This window comes from Pteropus medius, unplaced genomic scaffold, assembly GCF_902729225.1.
Source record: "Pteropus medius unplaced genomic scaffold, Ma_sr-lr_union100, whole genome shotgun sequence".
Lineage (NCBI taxonomy): Eukaryota > Metazoa > Chordata > Mammalia > Chiroptera > Pteropodidae > Pteropus > Pteropus medius.
The window spans coordinates 3,865,775-3,890,624 of record NW_024346065.1 but is presented as its reverse complement, the minus strand read 5'-3'; the positions used below and the strand labels follow the sequence as shown (position 1 = coordinate 3,890,624).

General features: G+C 42.8%; 1 protein-coding gene across 2 annotated transcripts in view; it reads right to left on the bottom strand.

Moving 5' to 3' along the window:
* Window positions 1-24,850, bottom strand: part of SUSD6 (sushi domain containing 6) — an 87,976-nt gene that overhangs the window by 9,501 nt on the left and 53,625 nt on the right. For both annotated transcript variants that reach the window (XM_039875358.1, XM_039875357.1), the window contains one exon: window positions 741-938. In XM_039875358.1, the coding sequence (XP_039731292.1) occupies window positions 741-938 (198 nt within the window). The remainder of the gene's footprint in view (window positions 1-740; window positions 939-24,850) is intronic.

The following is a 24,850-nucleotide window of genomic DNA, read 5'->3' as shown; positions in this document are numbered from 1 at the left end:
AATATTCCCTTCACTACAGGCCTTTGAGGACCGATGCCTAAACTCACTCACCTAGAGATCTTATCTTTATAAACCGTTTCTGATGCTCTCCTGAGTAGCCATTTAAATGGACACATTCTACCATCTTAAGTCTCACCTATCTTTTTTCCCACATAGCAGGAAAATTTATGATAACTGGGCTATAACAACCCCCTGTTATAAGATCCTGTAGCTTTAGTTTTAACTCTCAGGCCAGTCTCCTCTCTTCTCTGGGGTGTCATGGCCTCTGAGCCGGAGTATGACACACAAAGACGGCTGTGTGACACACTTCCTGCAGGCAGCTGGATTTTTCTGTCATGCATGAAGGAGGCAAGATGGGGGAGAAGCCTTCCATCCAGCAGGACTGTAGCTCCATAACAAAACAGTCCATTATCTTTCAGGAAAAAATAATATAAAAGAGACACTACAAAAGGTGTTATCATTGTGCTTGTGTGTTAGCAAAACATGGTTAAAGGTCACCAGCACTTGGTTAGGCAAACAAGAGATCCTGAGCATCAAAGAGATCTTATATAGCGGAATATGTGTCGTAGTAAAGCTTCCAAGCCCCTCAGTGGCTCAGCTGAACCACAGTGAGACACGCACCAGAAACCCTCGAAGACAAGGAAGGGAGACTGCAGGGCACAGGATGCTCCAGAGGAAGCAGGCATCACTTCCCATGAGTGAAAAGAAAGCAGAGCCCCTTTCTCATCTGCCAAACTGACCCTCATTGAGATGGCAGCTAATCTCCATGGCTGGTTTCCACTCGCCATTCTTACACGTCAGGTATTTGTAATCACCCTTCAACATGTAGCCTTCAGCACATAGGTACTCGATGACACTGCCAGAGTTCAGGGGGTCTCTGCAGGGCCGGGGGTGGCAGACAAAGCCACCATTTTCTGGCTCCGGGGGCAGGGAACACACTGTAAAGACAAAGAGAGAGAGATGGTACAGCGGTGAGGTTTTTCGGTGGGGGCCCTGTCAGTGACTCAGAGGACAATTCTGAAAGCCTCAACAAGAAACCACGAGGAGCACAAGGCCAGCCTCTCAGAAAGCCCGCTGGCAAACACTGGAAGTTCAGGTTGCCACAGAGAGAGAAGTGGGCTGGCAACCGGGGAAGTTTGGCTGCTTGCAACATTTCCCCTTCCTCTCCCCACTGCTCCTTAAGAGAACTGCATCCACAATTGAATGGTAGACTCTGACAAAGTCCTAAACTTACAGGGATCTAGCACATAACATGGTTTTAATAACACCTAATGAAACACAATGAATCAGTAAAGATGGTAAAATACTCTTTACTTGCATGGAGGAAATCTTAGCCTTGTTTCCAGTATCAGTACCAGAAAAGACTCCACCAAGCAATAAAAATGAGCCTTCTGGTCACAGAGGGGGTCTCTGATGGATTTTAGGGAGCACCTCCCTTTTCCTGACTAGAGCAGTCACTGGCATCACTTGTCACATTTTCATCTGAGTAGGACCGCCTAGTTTTAAAAGCACCTTCACCTCATATCTTATTTATCAGTTATGATAACTCTGTAAGGTAGTAATCATGACTCCTCTTTGAAGATGAGGACCCCAAGGCCCATAAAAGTTAAATGACTTTTAGCCACAAGTAAGGCAGAATAAATGGCAGACCTGGGAGCAGAGTAAAGTCTTCTGGTTCTAATACCTGTGCTCTTTCCACCAGCAGACACTGCTTCTACCTCATGAACTGAGTGGGCCTTTATGAAGTATGTGTACCAAGGTCACCTCCCATTCAGACAGGTCAGTCAGGAGATGGCAAGTGGTGCCTAAGTGTGGTGAGGACCCCAGTGGAAATGAGTTGCAGTAATGCTAAGTCAGTGGAGCTGGAAAGTCTGAGCAGCCCTAGGGAGTGGGCAGCCTCTGATTCCATGGCCTGCCCTTCCAGCCCTGGACAGATATTACAGAACTGAAGTCCCTAGGCAATGGATTGTGGTGTGTACTTAGCCAAAATAAGAGGGACACAGTGTGGGCACTAAGGGATCACTGTTTGGAAGGACAAGCTGGGGAAGAAGACATGCTGGCAAGATGGCCAGGCACCCACGAACTTCAACTTTCCAAAGCCTCACTAAAACAAGATAAGAGTTCCCACCCACAGGACATTCATTTGGCTGACAAACACCCTGCCCCCATCCTGAATACCACAAGGACATCAGTATGAGAATAAAAACTGTGGGTTTCTTTTTTTCACTTCCTCTAACAGATCTAGAGTCTCTATCTGTCCCAGATAAGGTGTTTTCCCATTCAGAGGCCTACCCACCACTCTCTCAGAGGTGCCCTTACAGGCTCTCACCAAATTCCACTTCCCTTTAACCTACAAACTGCTAAGCAAACTGACTGCTGGTCAGTCTGAGCAGGGGACGGGTACCAAGTCTAAAAGGAGATGATGGCTCCTTGCCCTCAAGCTGCTTATCACTAAGATGGGAAGAAAAGACTCCATTTTTAAAGAGCTATTAATGAAACAAAGCTGGGGTAGGTGCCATAGGGATCCACAGAAGTCTGGGCAGCTTCTCTGAAACTAGTACATGAGCCCAAATAAATCTCCTCAGTCCCCTCTAAGGCTACACCTTCGCCGTGCTGTTCCCACACCACCCACCTCGCCCGAAGTCTTGAACAGGAGGGAGACAGATGCAAAGAGGCACTCCTTCTGGTGCCTCTTTAAACTTAGCCAAGTAGTTCAAAGAGCTGGCCAGCTGAATTTCCAAAGGCACCTCAGCAAACTGCTTCACCCTTTACACTTTCCCTCCTTTGTTCAGGGCAACAAGCCTGCCACAGATCCTCCTGGCTCCCCTCCGACTGTGTCTAATTGGTTCATTTCCTCAGCATAATTAATGCTGAGCACCCCGGGGCAGCTCCTGAAAGCAGGCAGGACCCACACACAGGTCCAGCGTGCTGGGAAAGATGGTCTCTCAGGGGAAGAGCTGCTGAGTCTAAAGCCACTCCTGCTTTGCTGGGAATTTCTGCCCATAAAGCCACATCTTCACAGAATCTTTGAGCGGGACCCTGAAGGTCACCCAGCATTCATTTTATAAATGAAAAAAGTGAGGTCTACAAAGAAGTGACCCACAATTCAATTTCATTTCAACTAATATTTATTGATTATTGTGTAGGGGTCACTGTGCCATGCTCTGAAAAAAGATAAAAAGACAAGCACTTCAGGTATTGTAGGCAAGCAGGAATCTGACAAATAAGTATACGTATATATTTTAAAAGTCATTTTCTTTATGGCTCCTGGGATTTGTGTTTTGTTTAACGACAGTTTCCCTACTGAGGTTACAAGACTGTCTCTAATGTTTTCTTATATAACATTTTATAGATTGGTTGTTATGTAAATAATACTTTTACAGAAAAAAAAATCATAGGAAGTATACATACATGGTATAAAACTCAAAAACTACAAGGGGTGTACAGTCAAAAGCAAGCCCTCTCATATCCCCTAGTAGCTCAGTTCCTCCTCCAAAGGCACCACACCAGTTTCTCCCATATTCTTCCAAAGATATTCTACACACAGATTTATTCTAAGGCATGTCAAAGAATGCGAATGGTGCCACAAGAGAGGGAGCTCAGAACAGGAGCGATCACATCTCGTGTGGGAGAGATGAGGAAAGGCTCATAGAAGAAGCAGCATTTCATATGGGGCTTCCGTCCTTAAGAAAGGAGGTGGTACTCTGAAGCAAATGCACCGCAGTAGGAAAGAACAGGTTAAGTCCAGAGAACATCAAGTAGCCCAGGTTAGCTGGGTTGCAAAATATGATAAAGAAAATTTGCTCCCCCAAAATATGAAGAGCAATTAAACCATCTTGTAGAGGGCCTTGACTGCAACAGGAAGTTCAAAGGAAAAGGAAAGCCTCTGTAGGGTCTTGAGAAGGGCAGAATTACAAGAGAAACTGAAATTGATATAAGATGGAGCAGAGGTAGAGAGAGCCTTTATAGTATGTCAACTGTATAGCAACTCTAGTATGGTAAAATAAACTGTACAAAGTTCTTTTATGTTGATCCATGAAGATCGCACAAAGGAAACAAGCTAGAGTACATCAGGTTCAGCATAGCAAAAAGGTGGCCTCCAGTTCATGGAAAAAAATGAGGACTTAGAAGAAAAAGAGCAAGATCATATTTATACACCAAGAACACAAGAAAAAAAATATGGCCCTCTTACTTAGTCAAAGAGCAGAGTGGGAGAGTCTTGGCAAAGGACAGGTGTCGGAGAGGACCCTTTCAGTGACTTCTGGGTTTAACAGGAAAGGGACGATCTGGAAGAGCAAATAATTCATCCGATGGCTTCCAGAAGCCACTGTTCTAGCAAGAGGGTGACTTAATCTGGCAAGAGGCTGACTTAATCTGGCAGCAGGCTAGCTAGCTCTCTGACAAACCCAGGTCTGCAGAGGGAGTTTCGAGCTCTGTTCTAAACCCCAAGAAGAAAATGAACTCATCTGATTTGGCAAAGCTGCATAATTTAAAAAGAGAGGGAGAGAGCCAGAAGATAAAAATTTTACCAAAAAAAAAAATCAATTCTCCTTAGTTTTCTTTTCAGTTTTTCATTATCTCTTAGTCACTTAGGCCTCCAGAGAGCACAGGAAGCTGAGAGATAATTCTTCAGGGGCCCGGAAGAGTGCCTGGTACACAGCAGTCTTTCAGTGATAGACTACCCAACCAGCTGTTGAGGGTGCAGAGGAAAAGCGATACGATCCGGCTGATACTTCCACCTCAGCATCACCACAGCCTCAGCAGAAACGACAAGAACCCTCAATCAGCTCCTCAAACATTTTTTTGCATCTGTTATTTTGGAGACCAGCCTTTTAGGAGGAGGAGACAAATTAAAACAAAACACATTTTCATAAGATTCTATAAAAAGCAAATCAAAACAAGTTCCAGGAAAGGCCTCAGGGTCACAGTATTCAGTTTAACAAACTGAACAATTACTTGAGCCCCTTCAAAATGAGGTGTGGCGAGTAGAGAGGAGGGCGTGTGGGGATCAGCCGGAGGAGGGGAAGCAGATGTTTGAATACCTAGTGCCTTTTTAAAAGACTCAAAAGAGATTTCTGGCTGAAACAGTCATCTAGTTATCAAGAACACAGGACACTCTGGAACACAGTGACTGAGGGCTTAAGAAATTGTGTTAGTATTCACTCACAGGTTTGAAATAGTAGTTCTAGACAAAACAGTGCAGTAGAACTCAACTGGGCACAGAGGAACAGGTATTTAATGAGGGGGCTGAAAGAACAGTTGGCTGGAGAAAGAATTCCTGGGAATTTAAGGAAGAAGAAAGAGGTCCCCCAAACCCATCATGAGTTTTGTCATCATCAGAGACAGAGGCAATATTGTAAATGTCCTTATTTGGTTGTAATTCCATCAAATGATTAAAGCAACCCTCCACACAAGACACCCTAGGAAGACCTTAAAACTGAATGTGAAAGGACTATGCCCCCAAAATCTTACAATCTAGGGAGGACAAAGCCATGCACACAGCCAAATCCAATGTACATCAAAAAAGGAAATGTTCGAAGGTGCACTTTTCTATTGGCCTGGGTGTTCTGGGCAGAGACATCTCATTCATCTGAGCACTGCTGGCAACGAGAGGAAGGTGAGAGCCTCTGGGCAAAGAAGAGAAACAAAGCAAAAAATAAGGAGTGGAGGAAGCAACGGACAAAACTATATATCTAGCACAGCACTGTCCAACGGAAATATAATGGGACCGCAGAGGCCATTTTAAATTTTCTAGTAGCCACATGAAAAAAAGTAAAAGGAAACAGGTGAAATTTATTTTAATATATTTTATTTAACTGACTATATGTGAAAGATTATTGATTACATCTCGACATGCAATAGATGTAAACATTTATTAACGAGATATTTTGTATCTCTTTTTTCTTAGTAAGTCTTTACACATAAATAGCACATCTCAAGTCACACTAATCACATTTCAAGTTCTCAGTAGCTATTCTGGGCTAGTGGCCATTGTATTGGACAGCACAAGTGCTCAGTACAGGACACGTCTATGTCTGAGAGTCAAAGGATAAGTGTGGGGATCTAAAAACGGTGGGAAGTGTTCAAAATCACACCACAGGGCATGGAGTATTACGGAGACAGCAGATGTGGAAAGAAGATAGCACTGAGCACTGAGGGGACCTCTGGGTTGTTTTAAAAAGCACTGTTTATGTATTTGCTCTTAAAGCCCTTCCTTGATATATGAAGGTCCAATTTCTACTTTTAGCCCTAAATGGCTTCTTAGGAGCAGAGAGAACCAGAGAAAAAGCAAAGTGAAAACAGAGAAAAAAGATGTTCAAATGTGCAGATTTTTCTTTTGAGGGAGGGACATAAGACAAGGAAGATAATTACTGCAAACAATGTAAGCCACTCTTCTGAGCTCTCTCTTTATATGAAGCAGGTACTATATTCATTTTACACATAAGAACAATGAGGTTTAGCTGAGTTGAGTAATTTGCCCCAAACCACATATTTGTAAATGTTGAAGCTGGATTCAACAGGCACTCTGGATCCCAAGCTGCAAGCGAGCTGCAAGCGAGCTGCAAGCGTGAACACTTAGCTAACCTGGGCCTGCTGAGCAGGACACCAGGTTCCACTCTGTGGCTCACCCATGGAGCTTTTGGAAAATCACTCTGCATGTGAAAGGAAAAGTCATGCTATACAGGCTACTTCAAAGGGGAGGTGATCTTCCTCAAGAAAGCCTTCCAAGAAACTGGGACCAGGCACTTCAGACAAAAGTAAAGGTTGGAGGTGGGAGTGGCGGGGGAATGACCACATCTGATTACAGTCAAAAGGTTTCTTGTGAAGCTTCTATTACATCTCAGTAATAACTCATATTTATTGACCATCTACTATATGCCAAGCACTAGACTAAGTACTTTACCTGTGTAATTCAATTAAGCTTCATAAAAACTCTGTAAGCAACATATTACAGCATTAGATAGATGAGCAAATTAAATGAAGTGTTAAGAAACTTGCTCGCAGTCACTCAGCAGGGGGCAGTACTGCCCACAGCACTGGGCAGTAACAAAGAATTTCAGTCCAGATTTTCCTCCCATATCCACATGCTAGAGAGGGGAGCCCAGTGACAAAGATAATCTGGGTACTGCCTATGGACACTGGCCTCCCTGGGCCTCAGTTTCAGTACATGAAGGCACTGAATCAGATGACCTCTGTGGTCTCTAGTGACATTTGCAAAGCTACTGCATCCATGGAGGCAGACAGGAGCAGGGAAACAGTGGGAGGCGTTCAAGTACTTAAGGGATATTCAAGGGCTGGTTCTGCCTGTGGCTCTCCCTGGCGTTCCTACCTTTCTGACACCCCCACTCAAATAGAAGTCTAAAGCAGGCTGCAGCGAGAAGGAAGAGATGATTTCTCATGCCATGTGCAACCTTCCTCTTTTCTAAGACAGGAAGCCCATTGTCCAGCCAGGATCCCTTTTCTCATGAGAACGTCCCACACACTGGGGGAGGGCCAGCCTTTCTCAGGGCGTGGCCCTGGAGTAGGGGTGGGAGAACAGAGAAAGAAACCACCCACAGCTTTGGCTGCCCCCTACAGCTCCTCTTAGCCGCCCCGCTCCCCGCCCCCACTTTCCTGAGAGGCCCCACCCAAGCCCTGCAACTCACAGGTGGGTCAGGCTTCAGAGCCTGTCCACCTTGTTTAAGGTCTGGGTCCCTCACTCTCTCCACCTCACAGGAGAAGGGAAATGCCAGCCTGCAGCTTCAGAGCCAACAAGGAACATTTTCTTTATTGAACCCTGCCACAAACATGGAAAACTCTTTGTCACCTGGAAGCAGCCACCGAAGTCCTTAGTCATACAAAAAGAAGTGTTGTTTCCTCAGCCTGGAAAGCCTGACCTGAAAGCACAGGCAGTCAGCTGGAACGCCACCCATCTTTCAAGATTCACTTCCGAGGTAGCCTTGGAATGGCCTTGCTCCAGGAAACCAAACTTTCCCAAAGAGAAGTGCCAGTGAGAATTAAGCACGCTGTAAAGCTTACCAGCACGGGCCTAAAATGAGAGCGGTCTTGTGTGTCTGCTCAGCTGGTTATCCACGGTTACCAACTATGTGGGCCTGGGCAGGTCTTCCTACCCCTCAGCTCCCTCATTGGTAAAACAGGGATACTAAAAGTGTCTACCTCACAGGGTTGCTGTGTGAATCACAATTATGCACGTAAAGTACCTGGTGTTGGGTCTGTTACATACTAAGGTTCAATGAACAGTAGCTTTATTATTCCTGTGTTCCTGTAATATTTTCTTCACTCCTCTCTATAAACTATCACCATATTGTTGTTTCAGCAATGACTTTCTCACAGGTCAGTCCTTCCTCCACCTCTCTACTAACCCCACCCACCCACCCAAATTGTAGGGCAAGCATTTGTTCTGCTCATTTTTGTATCCCCAGTTCTTGGCATGAAATCTGATAGAGAGCAGATGCTTAGTAGAAAACTACTTAACTTGCAAAATTTCAAGGCACTGTCTTGTTTCTAACTGCAAAAGGTCACATGGTTTCTGATTTGAGATAAGTTTCAAGAACAGATAACAGCAAACAGAACAGGATCAGGGCCACAGGGGTGGGGGTGTCAGAGCAAGGTCTTGGATGTCAGACAGATGAATCTGGGTTTGACTGGGGGCCCACTCTGCGACCTTGTCAACTGCTTGAACTCTTGTGAACCTGACTCTTTAATGGCCAGTACCCACTTCCACGAAGTGTTTGCGTGGACTGATAAAACTGTGTACCTGAAAGTGTCCTGCATCATGCCTGGCATATATCAGGCACTGATACATTTTTTACATTTATTTTCACATAACAAACTAAACCCTTACCTCTGGTTTTTGGAATGGGGTAGGGCAAACCTTTGGCAAAGAAAAGAAAAAGGACAGTTTCAGAAATTTCTGGTATCTGGAGAGGGAACAGGCGGAGAACCAAGCAGGATGAGCATTGTGGGGGATCTCGCTTTGCTCTCCCCTTGCTCCAGCTCAGTAATATGCCAGCCCCTTTTTTCCACTTCCCTTCGCAGCAGAACAGCCCAAGCTGCTTTTGGCTGACAAATGGCTTCCATATGGCCTGTTACCTTTTCACTTCCTCTTGTTCTCATAGCTCAGGGACTCGGGGAAACAGGCTGCCAACTAGGGCTACAAATCTCAACCCCCTAACTACTATATGATTGCTAAAAGAAGGACAGGATCCTACTGGTCCAGGCCTGGGCCACTCTGTGTCTAATGCCTGGACCCACTTAGTGACCTACAGAGCAGAGCCCACAGCTGTGCCTCACCCTCATCTCTAGGATAGTTGGATGACAGCAGCGCTAGGGAGCCAGGCCATCCCATGTGCACTAACAAACACTACTATATTACTCTTGAGAGTGGTAGTCAAAGGGTTAAGGGAAAGCAGATGATATTTATTTACTTCCTCATCAACAACCACTACTCCCTGGTCTCTTCTCCTTCATCCTATATCATCTTACTAAGCTGCACTTGTATTTGGATCTAGGCTGGACCTCCGGAAGAAGGTACCAGTCAGTTGCTTAAGGCACTGTCCAATCTTAGAAGGGTAACTGGTGAGCAGGTGATAATTTAAGAGTCTCCCTGGGAGTTTAAAATAGGGTTAGACTCTTGGGTACAAAGGTCACAGCTATGGTTTCATTTTCAACTCTACAATCAAATGGTGACAAGTCCAGTGCCAAGAACACACACAGGCCTCTAAGAACACAAATTTAAATTTAAAATAAACTTAGAGATGTCTGTTGTGCAACAGGGTAGAAGTGAGGAAGAGAGGTGACATTTATTACCAGGCACTATGCTGGGCACTTTACAGCTGCCGTCCTATTTAATTTTCCTGCTCTGTGAGGAAGGTACTATAATACTCAGTTTGCTCAGATGAAAAAACTGAGGCTCTGAAAAATTTAGTGATGGCCTGAGTTTACACGGCTACTAAGTATTAAGAGCTGAAATTCAACTCTGGCTTGCCTTTCTCCTTATCACTGGAAAGCTCCTTGATTATAGATGCCACTGGAAAAATTTACCCCAGGACCTACAGAAGTATAACTTGGGGGTGGGGTACATCTGGACAAAAGTTGCAGTGATTCCTGTTTAGAGAAGAATGCAGACTGGTGGGTTTAGTTGTGCCCAGATGACTCAGTTCATATCTCAAGTGGGGCCACATTTTTCCAGAGAAGTTGTTGTGGGGGGAGGGCCAGACAGTTTCCTTCACAAATCTCTGAGCACTAAAAACAATGGAGCTATTTAAGCATCACAGATACCAAGGCTGCAAGTGGGAAAGGTATAAGAGCATTTTCAGCCAAAAAAACAAGTCTTCCAAGAGGAATATGTGAAAGGAAGGTTGATGTTAAATGCAGAATGAGGATGCCACCTAGACTCAAATAGAGGGCGGCCTTTCTGCCAGCTACCCAGAATATACAGGGTCACTGGGGCCTCTCTGCCAAAGCCCAAAATAATCAGCCTCCGTCATGCACCACCAGTGAGTTAAGCATTTTGCTTCTCCTAGTTGATCAATAGGTCACTGCTACGTACCAAGGCCTACACAGCTGCAAAGAATGGAAGGGAACAATCAGTAAACTCTAGTTACAGATGGTGGCAGAAATCAGCTGAGGTGATGGCCTAAAACCAGAAAAACACCATAGCTGTTTGAAAAACACTAGTCATTGAGGAGTAAAGGTCTGAATGGAATTTTCTGAAGAAAGTGATGTGATTGGGTCGCCTTGTGACAGACAAGGTGTAACTAACAGACCACAATGCCATGAAGTGAGCCCTGTATATCTGTATATTCTGTAGGGGCCAGTATTGGACCTGACCTTCCCATGAGACAGAGACTAGGAAATAGAAAAAAGAAAAGGTAGGTAGGTTTTTATCGTCGGTTTTTTTTTTTTTTTCAGGGTCAGAGTGGAATGAAACTGCCAGGGCTAGGGGTCTTGCTTTTATCACTTCTGAATCAACTAGGATAAGAACATGGACAAATGAGCATGAGTAGACAGAGTCAAAAGTGACAAAGGCCACCAATCTGAACATTCTTCTTCCTCCATCTTGTGTGTCCATCACAGGAAATGCAGCTTGTCATGACTTCTTGGTTTCCTTTGCGCCTCCTAAAAGGGAAACTATCACCACCCTCTGCTAGCATCAGCTGATCACACAGCAGCAATCAAACCCACTCAGGTTTTTGTTTTGTTTTGTTTTGTTTTTTGCTCTTCCCTACTTTCAACATTGGGGTCTTTCTAAAGTTCTGGACCATATGGGGCAATGGAGGTCAATCAAGGGGTCGCATGCTACAGAGTACTCTTAGCAGTATGAAAAATGACACTACACACTTTGACAGCAGATCCCTTTCCTCCTCCCAGGCAGCAGGGAAGCGATCTCTCCCCTCCAGAGAATTCTTCCCACGTAGTTTTCTCTAAGAAAGCCTTACTTAAGCCTCTTTAAGGAACTTTAAAAACAACAGGAATCCACACAAACCCCCTGTGAAGTCCAAAGCAGCAGGGCATCTGGCCCTTAAGGTGCTTTCCCACATAACAAGGACTTGCTTGCCTTTGATTTGGGCCTGTATAATTATCAGCCGGGCTCTAGCATACTGTTGAGACTCCTCGACCACTAAACAGAGTGACCTCAAAACAGATTAGTGAAGCTTGGGTCTGGACCTGCTTAGGATCAAGGACAGAGTCTCAACCATGCTTCATTTGTCATGCTGAGGCCCGTGTTCCTGTTGTCTCCTCTGGTCTCTCTTGGTTTCTGGACCCTTGACTCTGGCAAGCCACTTTTCATTGACTGGTCCAAGATTCCTAATCAGAAGACGTTGCCTGTTGTTGCCTTACCCCTTCCATGTATCAGTAAATAACTATGTCCTGACAGGTGAACAGAAAAAAATGTCATACAGGTGAACAGAAAAAAAACCTTTAATCTTTTGTCTTCCAAAGAATGGGTTTAATAACTTTTACCCAGACAAGAGTAAAACACATTTACAGGTTTTGATTCTTATTCTCTCTTGATTTCATTTTCCTAATAGGAAGTCCTTCATTAACTTAACAAATATCTACTGAGCGCCTAACCAATGTGATATGGGACATCTCTTGCAGAGTTCTTAATCTTTTTAGTAAACCCAGTTTTCTTCCCTCTTTTCTTTAGGAAAAAGGCCCTCAAAACTCTCTGGCTATTGATAAGGGTCATCAGACCATTGTTAGTAGAAATAGTGTTAGACCAGACAGGGCCCTTAGAATCTGAGAGGGGAGGAGACTTTAGTTGAAAGATTTTTTTTTTCTCTTTGAGAAATATATTAACCAAGGCTGTTTCCCTTTACTCACTTAATAGGCAAATCAATAAAACAAATTAATAGATATGTAATTTAAATGACAAGTTCATATCTTCTTTTCCTTGTCTAGGGACTGAGGTGGCACTTTAGCAGGAAACCCAAGACTCCACCCTAACTAAGGCAGAAAAGAAAAGAGCTCCACGAAACCTCAACAGGCAGGGACTACGACTCTCCTCATCAGGAAGTAGATACAGAAGAAGAGACTTCTCATCCCTCAACATCCACAGTAATAAGAGGGTTCATGGATCTTAGGAAAGAGTTAGGCAGGAAAGTTAGTTAGGGAGTTTCAGGTCTGCCTGCAAAGACACTGAGGTCATGCTATCCTAGAAAGGTTCCGCCCACAATTAAGCAAGCCAGATGGCATTTTTAGGCTAAAAGTAACTTCCACAAAGAAACAAGCAAGCAGAGAATTAGGTACCAGTTTAAGCCAGTCACTCACACCTGCGCAATGACCTTCAACTCACCTGAGCCTCATTAAACCATCATTATAGGATGCATATGCCCAGAAGGTCGTTAATATCATTATAATAGACTGAACTCTGGGAACGAACATGCGCAAAAAGTAAATGATGAATCACTGACGCCTGTCAATCATAGTTGTCAATCAAGGAAGCCCACACCTCTAAGCAAAGTAACCACCCACAGCAAATAGAGATAAAACCTCGAAGGCTTTATTACCAGGGCTTTTGAGCCACCCTTCTCTTGCTCAGGCCTGCTTCCACATCTGGAAGTGTACTTTCCCTTCTAATAAAGCTTTTCTTTTCTGCTGTATTTCGGTGTCTTGCTCAATTCTCTGTTCGAGACATCAAGAACCTGGACAATGTGCCAGGAGGGGATCCCCACTCTCTGGGAACAAATGTGCCAGGTTGGTGCTAGAAATTCAAAAGCAAATAATACATAGTTTTGTACCTGAAGAGACTTCATATATTTTGGTGATATAAATAAGGAGCTCCAGATTATAATAATAATACTATCTACTCTGTTTATCTCCCAGAGTTCATGTAAGGATTACATTTATTCATTCTTTCAACAAGATTTTACTGAGTACCAAAGCACTGTGGCAGGTAATGGGGGAAGAAAGGTAGAAAGATGAAAAAAATATAGGCCCTACTCTCTGAGAGCTTAGTGTCCAATAAGTAATAATAGACACATATTAGAAATCAATATGAGTTACAACAGGAGGTTCTGAAGGATTAATCCAATGAGGAAGAGATCAGAAAGGATGGAAGAAATGATATCCCAACTCCAACTTTAGAGGGAAGTAGGGTTGTGACTCTGGGATAAAAGATTGTTACTATGGAATTGTGACTGGGATAAAGGACAGTGGGAAGAACGAGCAAGGAGGAGATAAGGATAAGAGCAAAGGCAGAGAAGCAAGAAGAGGTGGTATGTGTATGGAAACCAGCAAATGATTCCAGGTTTAACAGGAGAGAGCTGGAAATTTAGAAAATCAGGCTGGTGCCAGAACAGGAGGGCCCTGATTACAAGGAAAAGGGATGAAAAATCTTGTGTCCTTTTTCCATAAAATAAGATTTTAAGAACGCATTTTAAGTCCTAAAATGCAAAGTGACATTACTGATAATTAAATGAAAGTCTGCCCTATAGTACTAAGCCAGCCATGTAAACGTGCCTGCCCACTTGGGAAACTATTTTTCAATGGAGCTAGGCATGCTGGTGAGGTGAAGTGGAGATGGGGGAAAGTCAGGGGTGGGTGGGAAACCATGTGATCTTTCTAGTGTAGATTCATGATGCTTCTAAAGTTTGCCTAGGTAAGGGGGGCCAAGAAAGAACCAGAGGGACTGGAACAGAGGAAAGGAATACAAAGACATCTTGTGGTCAATTTCTTTCCCAGGGTTCTCTCACATGGCAGCAGATGGCCTATCCCTGTAGGACTGGATCTCAGAAAGCAGCTGCTCCCAGGTCCTGGTTCTAACAGCTGGGGTCACAGGACCTCTCTGCGCAAGCTGAATGCCAGAAATCAATGGTTTCCATTGTGACTGCATGCATGAGCTCTCAAATCCAGGCTCATGCCCTATGCCTGCCTGTAACAGAGGACTGGGAAAAATAACACTACACGTTTTGAAAGACTGCACTTGCAAATTAATGGAAAGATACAGTATTATAAAGCCCAGTTTTATTTAAATTACTTTGACTTTGCTAGGAAACTACTGAGATGCTCATTATTTGAGAAATAAAGGACTTGCCCATAAAAGGGTCAAGACAGTAGGTGCTCCGGGCAGAGGGGCAGATCATAACTAGAGGATAATCACTAACTGCCTCTGGTCCTCCTCTTCTTCCTGCCCAATGCACAGAGTGTGGCTCCACCATACCGACCAAAAAGCAGACTCGATGTTTCATGTACTGGAAAAGCGGATAAAAATCCATAAAATGATGTGTGTGTACACAGAGGAATATAAGAGTATGATTACATAATTAGGCACATTAAAGTATTTATACTGCTGAGACTAAAAGCCCCTACTCAAAGGCATTCCATCAAAGTTGAAAGGGGAAAAAGAAAATAGAAAATAAAGCATCTAATTGCAATCTTCCACAAAGCCAGACATCCCCAGCTGGTGCCACAGCTGAATTCTCTTAATTAACATGTTGTAATGGCAAGTATGAAAGACATGTATGCTTATCAGCTCCATGCCATGGCCAGCCAAGCAGAGGAGCCAGCAACACTGCTATGATTAAAAAGTTTTTTCTCTATTATAATGGTATCCCGGTGTAGGATTTTGGTTATTTTTTTTCTTAAAAACTTAGTTTGCAGGCATACAACTCTATGCCTGCAAAGTTAGAAACTGAGACTAAAGAACATGAAAAGTTAACAGTCTAGGAACTAGTTTATTGGTGGCTGTTTTTCTCTTACCTCCCCAAACTTGGGGCTTTATCAGACAGAAGAGCCTAGCAATGTTTGAGCAGCCTAACCTTTTAAATAGAAACCCATCTGACAGCTTAAAATCATACATTAAATGTATCTAAATGGAAAAAAAGGTGAAAGAAATGACCACATAAATGAGCACAATGCAGAGAAGACATTAATACATCAAGAGACTAGGTCAACATGCAATGTATTCCAAAGGACAAACTCTCATAGTTTCGAAAGGGCCTTGCATACTTACAAAGAGGGTTGTTTTTGCACAACTATTAGTCACACCTGAACCTGGTTATAGGTAGTCCCATTTCCCTGAAAAGGCCTCCCAAAGTCAAACAATAGGTTTATATATTATAAGAAAGTCGTGTTCTCAGAAACCCAAACAAGATCATAAAATGCCTAATTATACTCTGCCTTTTAGATACAATCTTGGACAATATAATCTGAGTGTTTTATAAACTATTCTTTAACTCTGGTTTTTCGTCTTCACAACTAAGCAGAGCTGTTGATTTACAGTCAGTGAGTGTTCAAATGACATTAACAATTCCCTACTTGTGACATGCTTACTGAATTTCAAAATCTCTTCCTCAATTTTATCAACTTTAGAAGACCTACCCTTCTTATAACTACCATCAGCAATGTCATTTTTCCATGACTGACTCATCCTCACAAAGTAAAAGTCCAAAAATTCAAGTTACTCCTCCAGCATACATGGCGGCACAGATGGAGCCAGCGACACTGCTCAGAGTGTACTGTAGGCTGGCAGGCAGCCATACCTCACGACTGCTCAAGAGGTTTTCTCAGCTGCTGCACAAAAGTCCAAGTTCATTACACAAAGGCAACTGGGGTGTTGATTTACAACGTGCCAGAGTACAGGTTGTTCCTAAGACAAATGTTTAAAAGCTGACTGCTTGGCATTGCTTCAGAACCACCTCACGAGGTATAAAGTTTGGATTTCTTGCCCCCTCACTCCCCTAGCTCCAAAGGCCCAGAATCATTTTGGTGGACAAGAGAAAAGATATTTAGGTAGGCACAATGCAAATGACAACTGTGTCCAGGGCCACAGATCTCTGGCACTCAGCAACACACACACACCTGCATTTTACAAAGAAGCCAGGACTAAATCCAGGACTCAGAGGTTTGCACTGCACCGAGGGAAGTCAGGCTAGTCAGTACCTGCCACAGGCCTGTTACTCAGGATGACAGCTCATCCTGGGTTTCCCCAGTCTCTAAGTTTTGTTGATGGAAAAGGTTCATCACACATGCAATCAGGGATCCTTGGGGTCCTTGCAGATGCCTTTATCTAGACCTTGCAGTGGAATAATATCAGTTGAACATTAGTTTTTTCTCCAAATGGAAGCCACTTGACCCATAGGAAACAGAATCACTGTGCCTCACATAATCTGTGCAAGTGGGTAATGTCCTCTAGAGCTAGTACTTACAGTCTTCTGCAAAATCAAATGAAACCATATATCCACAAATAGCACAGAAGTTGCAGAGTAACTGATTCTGAACTCTGGGCCTGCTGCTTTTGCCTCCAACCAATCCCCTCAATCTTCCCAGCTAGCCTCACCTCTCAGAGGGACAGAGAAAAACAAACACAATGACCATGGGGCCTTCTGCAAATTGTGGGCGGGGCCACTGAAAGTCAAGCCCTGTTTTAAGAACCACCCTGTTACTCAACTGTAACAAAATGATTACTCAGAATGGTTTCAGCAGTTTATCTACCAGCCACCCAGAACAGAGTATCTGGGACCTTGCAGCTTTCATGAAAAGGGAAAGAAAGGACCTGTCGTTAAAGGCAGTAATATGAAGACTCAAAGCTCCCAGCTAAGTGTTCCTCTCAAGCATCATCTCTTCTGCCCAAGGGGCCCCCCAAACCCCTCAGCAGAGAAGGCCAAAGATGGCAGCAGAGCCTCTGCCTGGCCTACACCCTGGCCTGGCAACAGGCTGGGATGATCCCCAAAGAGGAACTGCTTGATTCCCAGGGCTCCAAACATGATTTGCACTGGCCATGTTGTGGGTCTGTGCCAAGGAGCTTGGGGTGGGTCAGCTGAGATGGCAGGCCCAGCCGAGGCACAGCAGTTGGAATTGAAACTGTACTTCATTTTCCGATTTAAAAGACCTAGGGAGTACCTCCCATGGCAATCATTTACTTTTCTCTACTTCTACTGGAAATTAACAGATCTTGTGATAAGCAAAGCATGTTTATGTTTGTTTTTCCTCACTAATACAATCTCTCTCAATAAAAATTATTTTCCTGATTTCTGTTTTTACTACGAGCAACTACTAGATACATACTCTATTAAGAAGAGTACTTTTGACAGGTCTTCTTTGATTTTATCAATAATCCAAAGTTACCCAAACTCTTTATTTAGAATTGTTAAGGGGGTTCAGGGGCACAGGGGAAGGTGATACACTCAGCATTGGCAACATTTGGAAACAGCACTCTTTCACTGCTGATTATGCATGAGGTGACTAGTGTCACCTGTACCTATGGAATAATTCCTGGCCAATCACATTTTAAAACAACCAGCTAGAGGCTTGGAGCTTGCTGCACATTATGCCTGGGCTCAATGGGCCCACCAGGGAACATTACCTCCACGATGAGCAGGGCCTGGTCAAAGCTTTACTCAGGTGGCACCCAATAGCTGGTCTGACTCAGCCAGCAACAACGTTATGGCTTGAGTTGCTCTGCTCTACCAGGAGAAACTGCAGAGGATCAGAGGCCATAGAAACTGTGGAACCATGCTCATGCAAGCAGTACCTAACATCACAACTTCCTTCCAAGAACTATGGGGCTCCCTCTTACTACCCACCTGCAGGCAAACTCAAATTTACCCTGGTAGGTTAATCTTCCCTAAAATAGATTTTTTCCTAATGATGTTTCTTGTCAAAATATTCAAAAAGCCACCAATTTTGTTCTGTAAGTCTAAATGTTTCTGCTGGATATGCAAGGCTCTCCACAATTTGGCTTGTCTCATATCTCCAATAACAAGTCCCACTAGGCTACCCCTACTGGCCTCACTCCCCATGTTCATGGTCTCAGATCAGTCTTCTGGCTCGTCTCAACTCCATCTTCTTCCCCTCTCATCAATATCCTCCACTTTTTCTTCTGTCAGCTCAAACCACATCCATAGTGCAAGGCCTGATCTTAATGCTCTCTTCCACAGGAATTTCTTTCCTCTGAACTAAAGCAGCATGACTATACAATCTAGCAGTTACACACCACTTTGTCCACCGTTGCTACATGTGAGCTGATCCTGCCTCTCCAGGGTACCATAAGCATCTAAAAAGGACAGAGAACCTACCTTCACCAGCCTGGGCACGTTTAAGGCACTGATGGAGCCTGTGCCCAAAAGGGCTGATACCTCTTATAACATGGACTGACTAGATGCTTAAAAAGACCCTAACTCTTGAATCCCAGGGAGTTTCTCCTCCCCACAATCTACTCCTGGGCCCAGTCCTGGCAAACTGAGAATTCCGCCTGCAGAGTGCCAGAATTCCAGCTCACATAAAAGGATTGAACAAAGAATTTCACAACACCCCCAGCCCTCCTTCAGGCTCCAAAGCTCTTCAAGGGCACCCTGTTTAAACAAGAGGTGCAATATATTTTGGGGAAATGATGAAACAACTTCCCATAAGAGGCAAGAAAAAATTCCCCAAGTGCAAAAGGGCTTCTTGGAAAACAAACAGAACAGCTTCCCTGCCAGGACAGAGAGAAAGGAATTCACATCCAGGCTCTTCATCCTTGGCAAAGGAGCCCGTTGTGCAGGGAACAGGAGAGAGGAGAGCTGCAGGGAGAAAAAAGGAGGCAAATGCTTATGACCAGATGTAAAACTCAGCATAGTTTTCAGAGTTGGAGGCCCAACCTAATGCTTCGTTTGATACCGCTCAAGGCGCCACTGGGAGCTCCTCCACCTTCTCTTTCTCTCACAAGCCTTAAACAACAGATGCGAACCTAAAAAGTTGGGTGCAAATGCAATCATATTGTACATACACCAGAACACCGCTATTTAAAAACAACTGCACGGTGACTCTTTTAGTGGATGATAAAATTCTTTTGCAATAACAATACTTTAAAACAAATTTGAAGGGGGATAATTTTGTATTTTATACATTTGACTTGATTATTGGATTGTTTTTCTCACACATTCCAGAGTGCCTGAGCAGAGGGGGCATGGGCAAACTAGGGTAGAGATCATTTTGCTTGTTCTGCAAGGTTCATCTACTACCCATGTTTCACTTTTAAAATTACTACTAATCAAACATTACAGCAACATTAGCAGTACTCTTCAAGAAGAAGAAAAGCATCGCCCACGGAGGAAAGTTCTCAGGTTCACGTCCGGATGAAAACCAAATGTTTCCGTAGCTAGTGATACAGCACTTGTGAATGTTCAGACCTCACTTCTTTGGCATATGCCCTTTTTCCTGAACTTGAAAATTCATATCCGCCTAGCCTGTTTGCATGAACTAGAAGACAGTGTGCAACAGATCAAATCCTAGCTTTGCTCTCATCAGCAACATGAGCCAATGAATAACTCTTCTCCTTTTGCCACCTTATTTTCCCCACCAACCTAGTGAACCATTCTTCAGAACTAATGAAAAGGCCATAAACAAGCTGCCAAAGAAAGTCAACTCTTTCAGATGCAATAATGATGTGAAGAAGGTTCCTGCAATCTTACAGTCTCTGACTTGATTCCCCAGCCCCTGCGGAGACCTCCCCTTCACAGTTCTTCACCCTTTTTATCGCAGACTACTCTCAGGCCTGCAGCCTTTCAAACAGAAGGAGCCCCTTTTCTCTGTACCTGTGGATTCCTGCTATAAAGCTTTTTCAGAAAAGTTGATCTACCCAATTTCTGTCTCTAACAGATTTCCAGGGGCTGATAAATTTTAGTTTTTAGGCTGCTAAAGGGAAGCAGGAGGATGGGTGCGGCTAAATGGGGAAAAGAGCATCATCCAGAACTCTTACCCTAAGCAGGGCCTTCCTGCTGGTGGCATTAACACATATATGCAACTAATGCAACGCTTTTTAAATATGCCATTTTAAAATAAATGTCAATTTATAATTTTCCAAAATGAGCAATAATTGAATTGGTGGTGGAGAAAGTGAAGAGCTTCATGTTTACATCCGTCTGTTCGGCGTGTTCTTTCCCTGCAAGCAAGATATGCTTGAAGACAATTTATCAAGGATGCCAACATCAGCTTCTTAACCGCAGAAAAGAAACCCCCTTCTCTTGTAGCTACTGAAAGATCTTGGCTGCAAAATGACAGAAGCCAACCCTGTAAATAGAATTTCTGAGGAAAAAATTTTGTGGGGAAGGAATGGAGATGCGGCAGCTGTCCCCTAACAGAGCCACAAGTGCAACAAAGACTAATGGAAATTAACTCTTGTTTTCAATTTATGTGGAAAGGCTCTTGTTTTCAATTTATGTGTTTTCAATTTAGTCAGTGGGGAGACTAAAATGAAAAATCATCCTCAGAATTCATATTTGTCAAGTTTTGAGGGGTCTGATGGTCAAACAGGCTCTCTCTTCCAACAGACAAATAGGGAACAGCATTTGAGATAGAGGAAATAGCATAAGTGAAGCACCAAGGCACATTCCATAGAGCATATTATGAGAATGATAAAATTCCTGGTGAGGCTCCAGGACAGAGCGCAGGACAGGGAAATGGCTGGAGGGCAAGGTGAAAGCACAGACAAAGGTTATGTTGCTAAGGAGTATGGACCTTGATATGTCGTACAGCAAAACTTGAGTTTGTTTTCTTTTAAGGAGAGAAGTATCATGCTTAGTCTGAGATTCTGAGTTACTCTGGAAGCGGGTTGGAAGACAGATTTGAGAGGAGGGAGGTAGAGAAGACATTGAAGTCAGAGAAACCAATAAGAGTCTGGTGAGAGATCATGAGGCCTTGGATGTCAGCAGTGTCATTTTTTTCTTGGAGGGGGCCACCATTTATACCCCTAACTGCCTGCCCACCCACTGCCCCACCTAGCTACCCCAGCACAGACACCGCTGGAAGAAGAGCTCTGGTGCTTTCATACTAATGGAAACTCATGTGTCCACGGGCTTTGGAGAGTTATGCTTCCAGAATCCCTGTCCCTGGTGAGCTCTGACCCTCTGGACAGCAAGTGCAATCAACTAATGAACCCAAGGATCCAAAATGACAGTGCACACCATTTCAAAGAGAGGCTGCTGTATTGTGCAAAATGCCAGGACAATCTCTTGAACAAAAGGGGTCTGGAGAAGGTGACTAAATCTCTGCCTATCTTTCTTCCATCCCCTCACACTCCCCGCTCCTCCCGCAAAAAAAAACCTCAAAAAAATTTTTATTATAAGGATATATGTAGAAAATATTCTATTCAGGCTATATAAATGTTTCTGAGAAGGTGTAAAATTAAAAAACTATTCCTAGTGGCTGAAGGGCCTGGGAAATGGCAGATGCCACCCACAAAAATCATCCCAAAACTTCTCAAGAAAATATAAGAGCCCATCTTTAGAAATTTCGGAAGTTCTTAATCAAATCCAGAAACATTTCCAGAAAAGAAAAAAATATAAACAAAGTTGACACTGTAAAGCAACAGTAGTTCTCAAACTTTGTTCACAGGTCCCTTTACACTATTTAAAATTATCAAAGACCTCCAAAGAGTTGTATGTGTGTTAGACCTATCAATATATACCATAGTTGAAAATAAAACTAAAAAAAAATTATTTGTAAATTTACTTAAAAAATAAGAACAATAAATATCAGAGCAATCACGTCAACACATGCTGATGTAGTCTCTGGAAATTCTAACTACACCCCTATGAAGGAATGAGTGCAAAAAAGGCAGATGGTGTCTTAGTATTAACATGAAAACAGTTTCAACCATGTCAATCTCCTGAAAGGATCTTGAGGACCCTTGAGAACCACTGCCATAGAGGGAAATACAATAATCTACAAACTGGGAGAAGATAAGGAAATACAAAATTAAAGCCACATAGAGATTCCACTTTATGTGCATCAGATTGGCAAATATAGTATCTTACAACAGCTGTCTCAAAGCATGTGGAGAACTAAGAATTTTCTTATACATCACTAGTGGTATAAACTGATAAAACTAGTTTGTAGAACTATTTGGAATATGTAGAGAGTTGAAATTGTGCACTCCTAATAATTCATCAACTCCACTGCTCGATGTATATGCCAGAGGAATCCTATACAAATGCTTAGGACATATGTACAAGGATGTTCCTTGAAGTACTGTTTCTAACATAGAAAAACTGAAGTCACCTCTATAGCAATCAGAGGATGGTTATAAATATTTTGGTATATTAACACAATGGAATACTATACTGCACTTAAAACAAACCTATCAACATGACTAAATTCAAAAACAATGTTCAGTGAAAAAAAAGAAGCTACAGAAGATTACATACATATTAAAACATAAAGAACAATATTCTATATTCCTTAGGAATCCATTTTTAGGGATGTAAAACTTTATGTATAATGTACAAAATACATGTAAATACATGCGTAAGTATGTAAAAACATAGAAACATGGTTGGAAGGATACACATAAACTAAGGACACCAAAAAAGCAAACAATCCGATTAAAAAATGGGCAAAGGATCTAAATAGACATTTCTCCCAAGGGGATAAACAGATGGTCAACAGACATGAAAAGATGTTCAACATCACTGACATCATCGTCAGGGAAATGCAAATTAAAACCACATTGAGATATCACCTCACATCTGTCAGAATGGCTCTCACAATAAATCAACAAATAACAAGTGCTGGAGAGGATGTACAGAAAAGGGACCCTCATACACTGTTGGTGGGATTGTAAATTAGTGCAGCCACTATGGAAAAGAGTATGGAGGTTCTTCAAAAAATTAAAAATAGAACTGCCATAAGATCCAGCATTTCTACTTCTGGGTATTTATCCAATGAAAATAAAAACAAACACTAATTTGAAAAGATATACGCACCCTGTGTTCACTGCAACATCACCAGTAATAGCCAAGATATGGAAACAACCTAGATGTCCATCAACAGATGAATGGATAAAGATGGAGTTGTGTGTGTGTGTGTGTGTGTGTGTGTGTGTGTGTGTGTACACACACACAATGGAATATTACTGAATGAAATCTTGCTATTTGTGACAACATGGATGGACTTAGAGGGTATTATGCTAAGTGAAGTAAGTCAGACAGAGAAAGACAAATACCATATGATCTCCCATACATGTAGAATCTAAAAAAAAAAAAGACAAAATAAATGAATAAACAAAATGAAACACAGCTTTATGTTCATTAAAGCGCTATTTATAATAGCCAAGATATGGAAGCAACCTAAAGACACATCAATAGGTGACTGGATAAAAAAGATGTCCATATATACAATGGAATATTACTCAGCTATAAAAAAAAAAAGAAATCTTAGCACTTGCAATGACATGGATGAACCCAGAAGGCATTATGCTAAAAGAAATAAGTCAAACAGAGAAAGACAAGTACCATATAATCTCACTTATATGTGGAATCTAAAGAATAAGACAAACAAACGTTAACAGACTCATAGACACAGAGAACAAACTAGTGATGGGAGGAGGGTTGGGAGATGGGGTGAAAAAGGTGAAGGAATTAAGAAATACAAATTGGTAGTTAGAAAATAGTAAAGGAGATGTGAAGTATAGCATGGGGGACTATAATCAGTAATATTGTCATAACTCTGTATGGTGCCAGGTGGGCACTAGACTAATTGGTGGGATCACTTCATAGATTATATTAAGGCTTAACCATTATGCTGCACACATGATACTAATATAAAATAATACTGAACATCAATTCTAACTGAAAAATTAAAATAAAAAAAAGATACCCACAGATCTAGAGCAGGGATCCCTAACCCCCAGGCTTTGGACCGGTACCAATCTGGTCTGTGGCCTGTTAGGAACTGGGCCACACAGGAGAAGGTAAGCAGCAGGTAAGCGAGCAAAGCTTCATCTGTATTTGCAGGTGCTCCCCAGTGCTAGCATCACCACCTCAGTTCCACCTCAGATTATTAGACAATAGATTCTCATGGTCCCTGGGGCCAAAAAGGTTGGGGACCGCTGATCTAGAGGATCTAGAGAACAAGATGACAATTGCCAAAAGGGAAGGGATGGGGGGATTAGGGAAAACATAAAAATATGTGTGGATATGAACAAACAAACTTGTTGAAAATTCAGTAAAATAAAGTGGCTATTATGTGGAACATACTGCATATTTAAATGTTAATTCTTTTTACAATACTATAGGTACTTTACAACGCCCCAAACTAAGGCACGTTATTTCTTAACAAGGTGTTTGGTAACTTTTCTAATCTTCACAACTACCCTAGGTCCCACTTGGTCCCAAAATATAAACAAATCATAAAATTCACCACGACTGCCAAATCCTAGGGAAGAATGGGATTACCTTTTCCAGTACTCTCAGTGTGCAGGACCCTGAATCCCAGACCTGTTTCTACCCATCCACTGACTGACCTCTGACTTGCTCCCTCTCCAAAACACATTCAACTGAAAGCTAAGCCACCAAACAGCAAAGTGAGAAAGACAGGCCCCAAGTGAGTATGAACTTAAGCATAGCAATAGTCTTAGCTTCTGGAA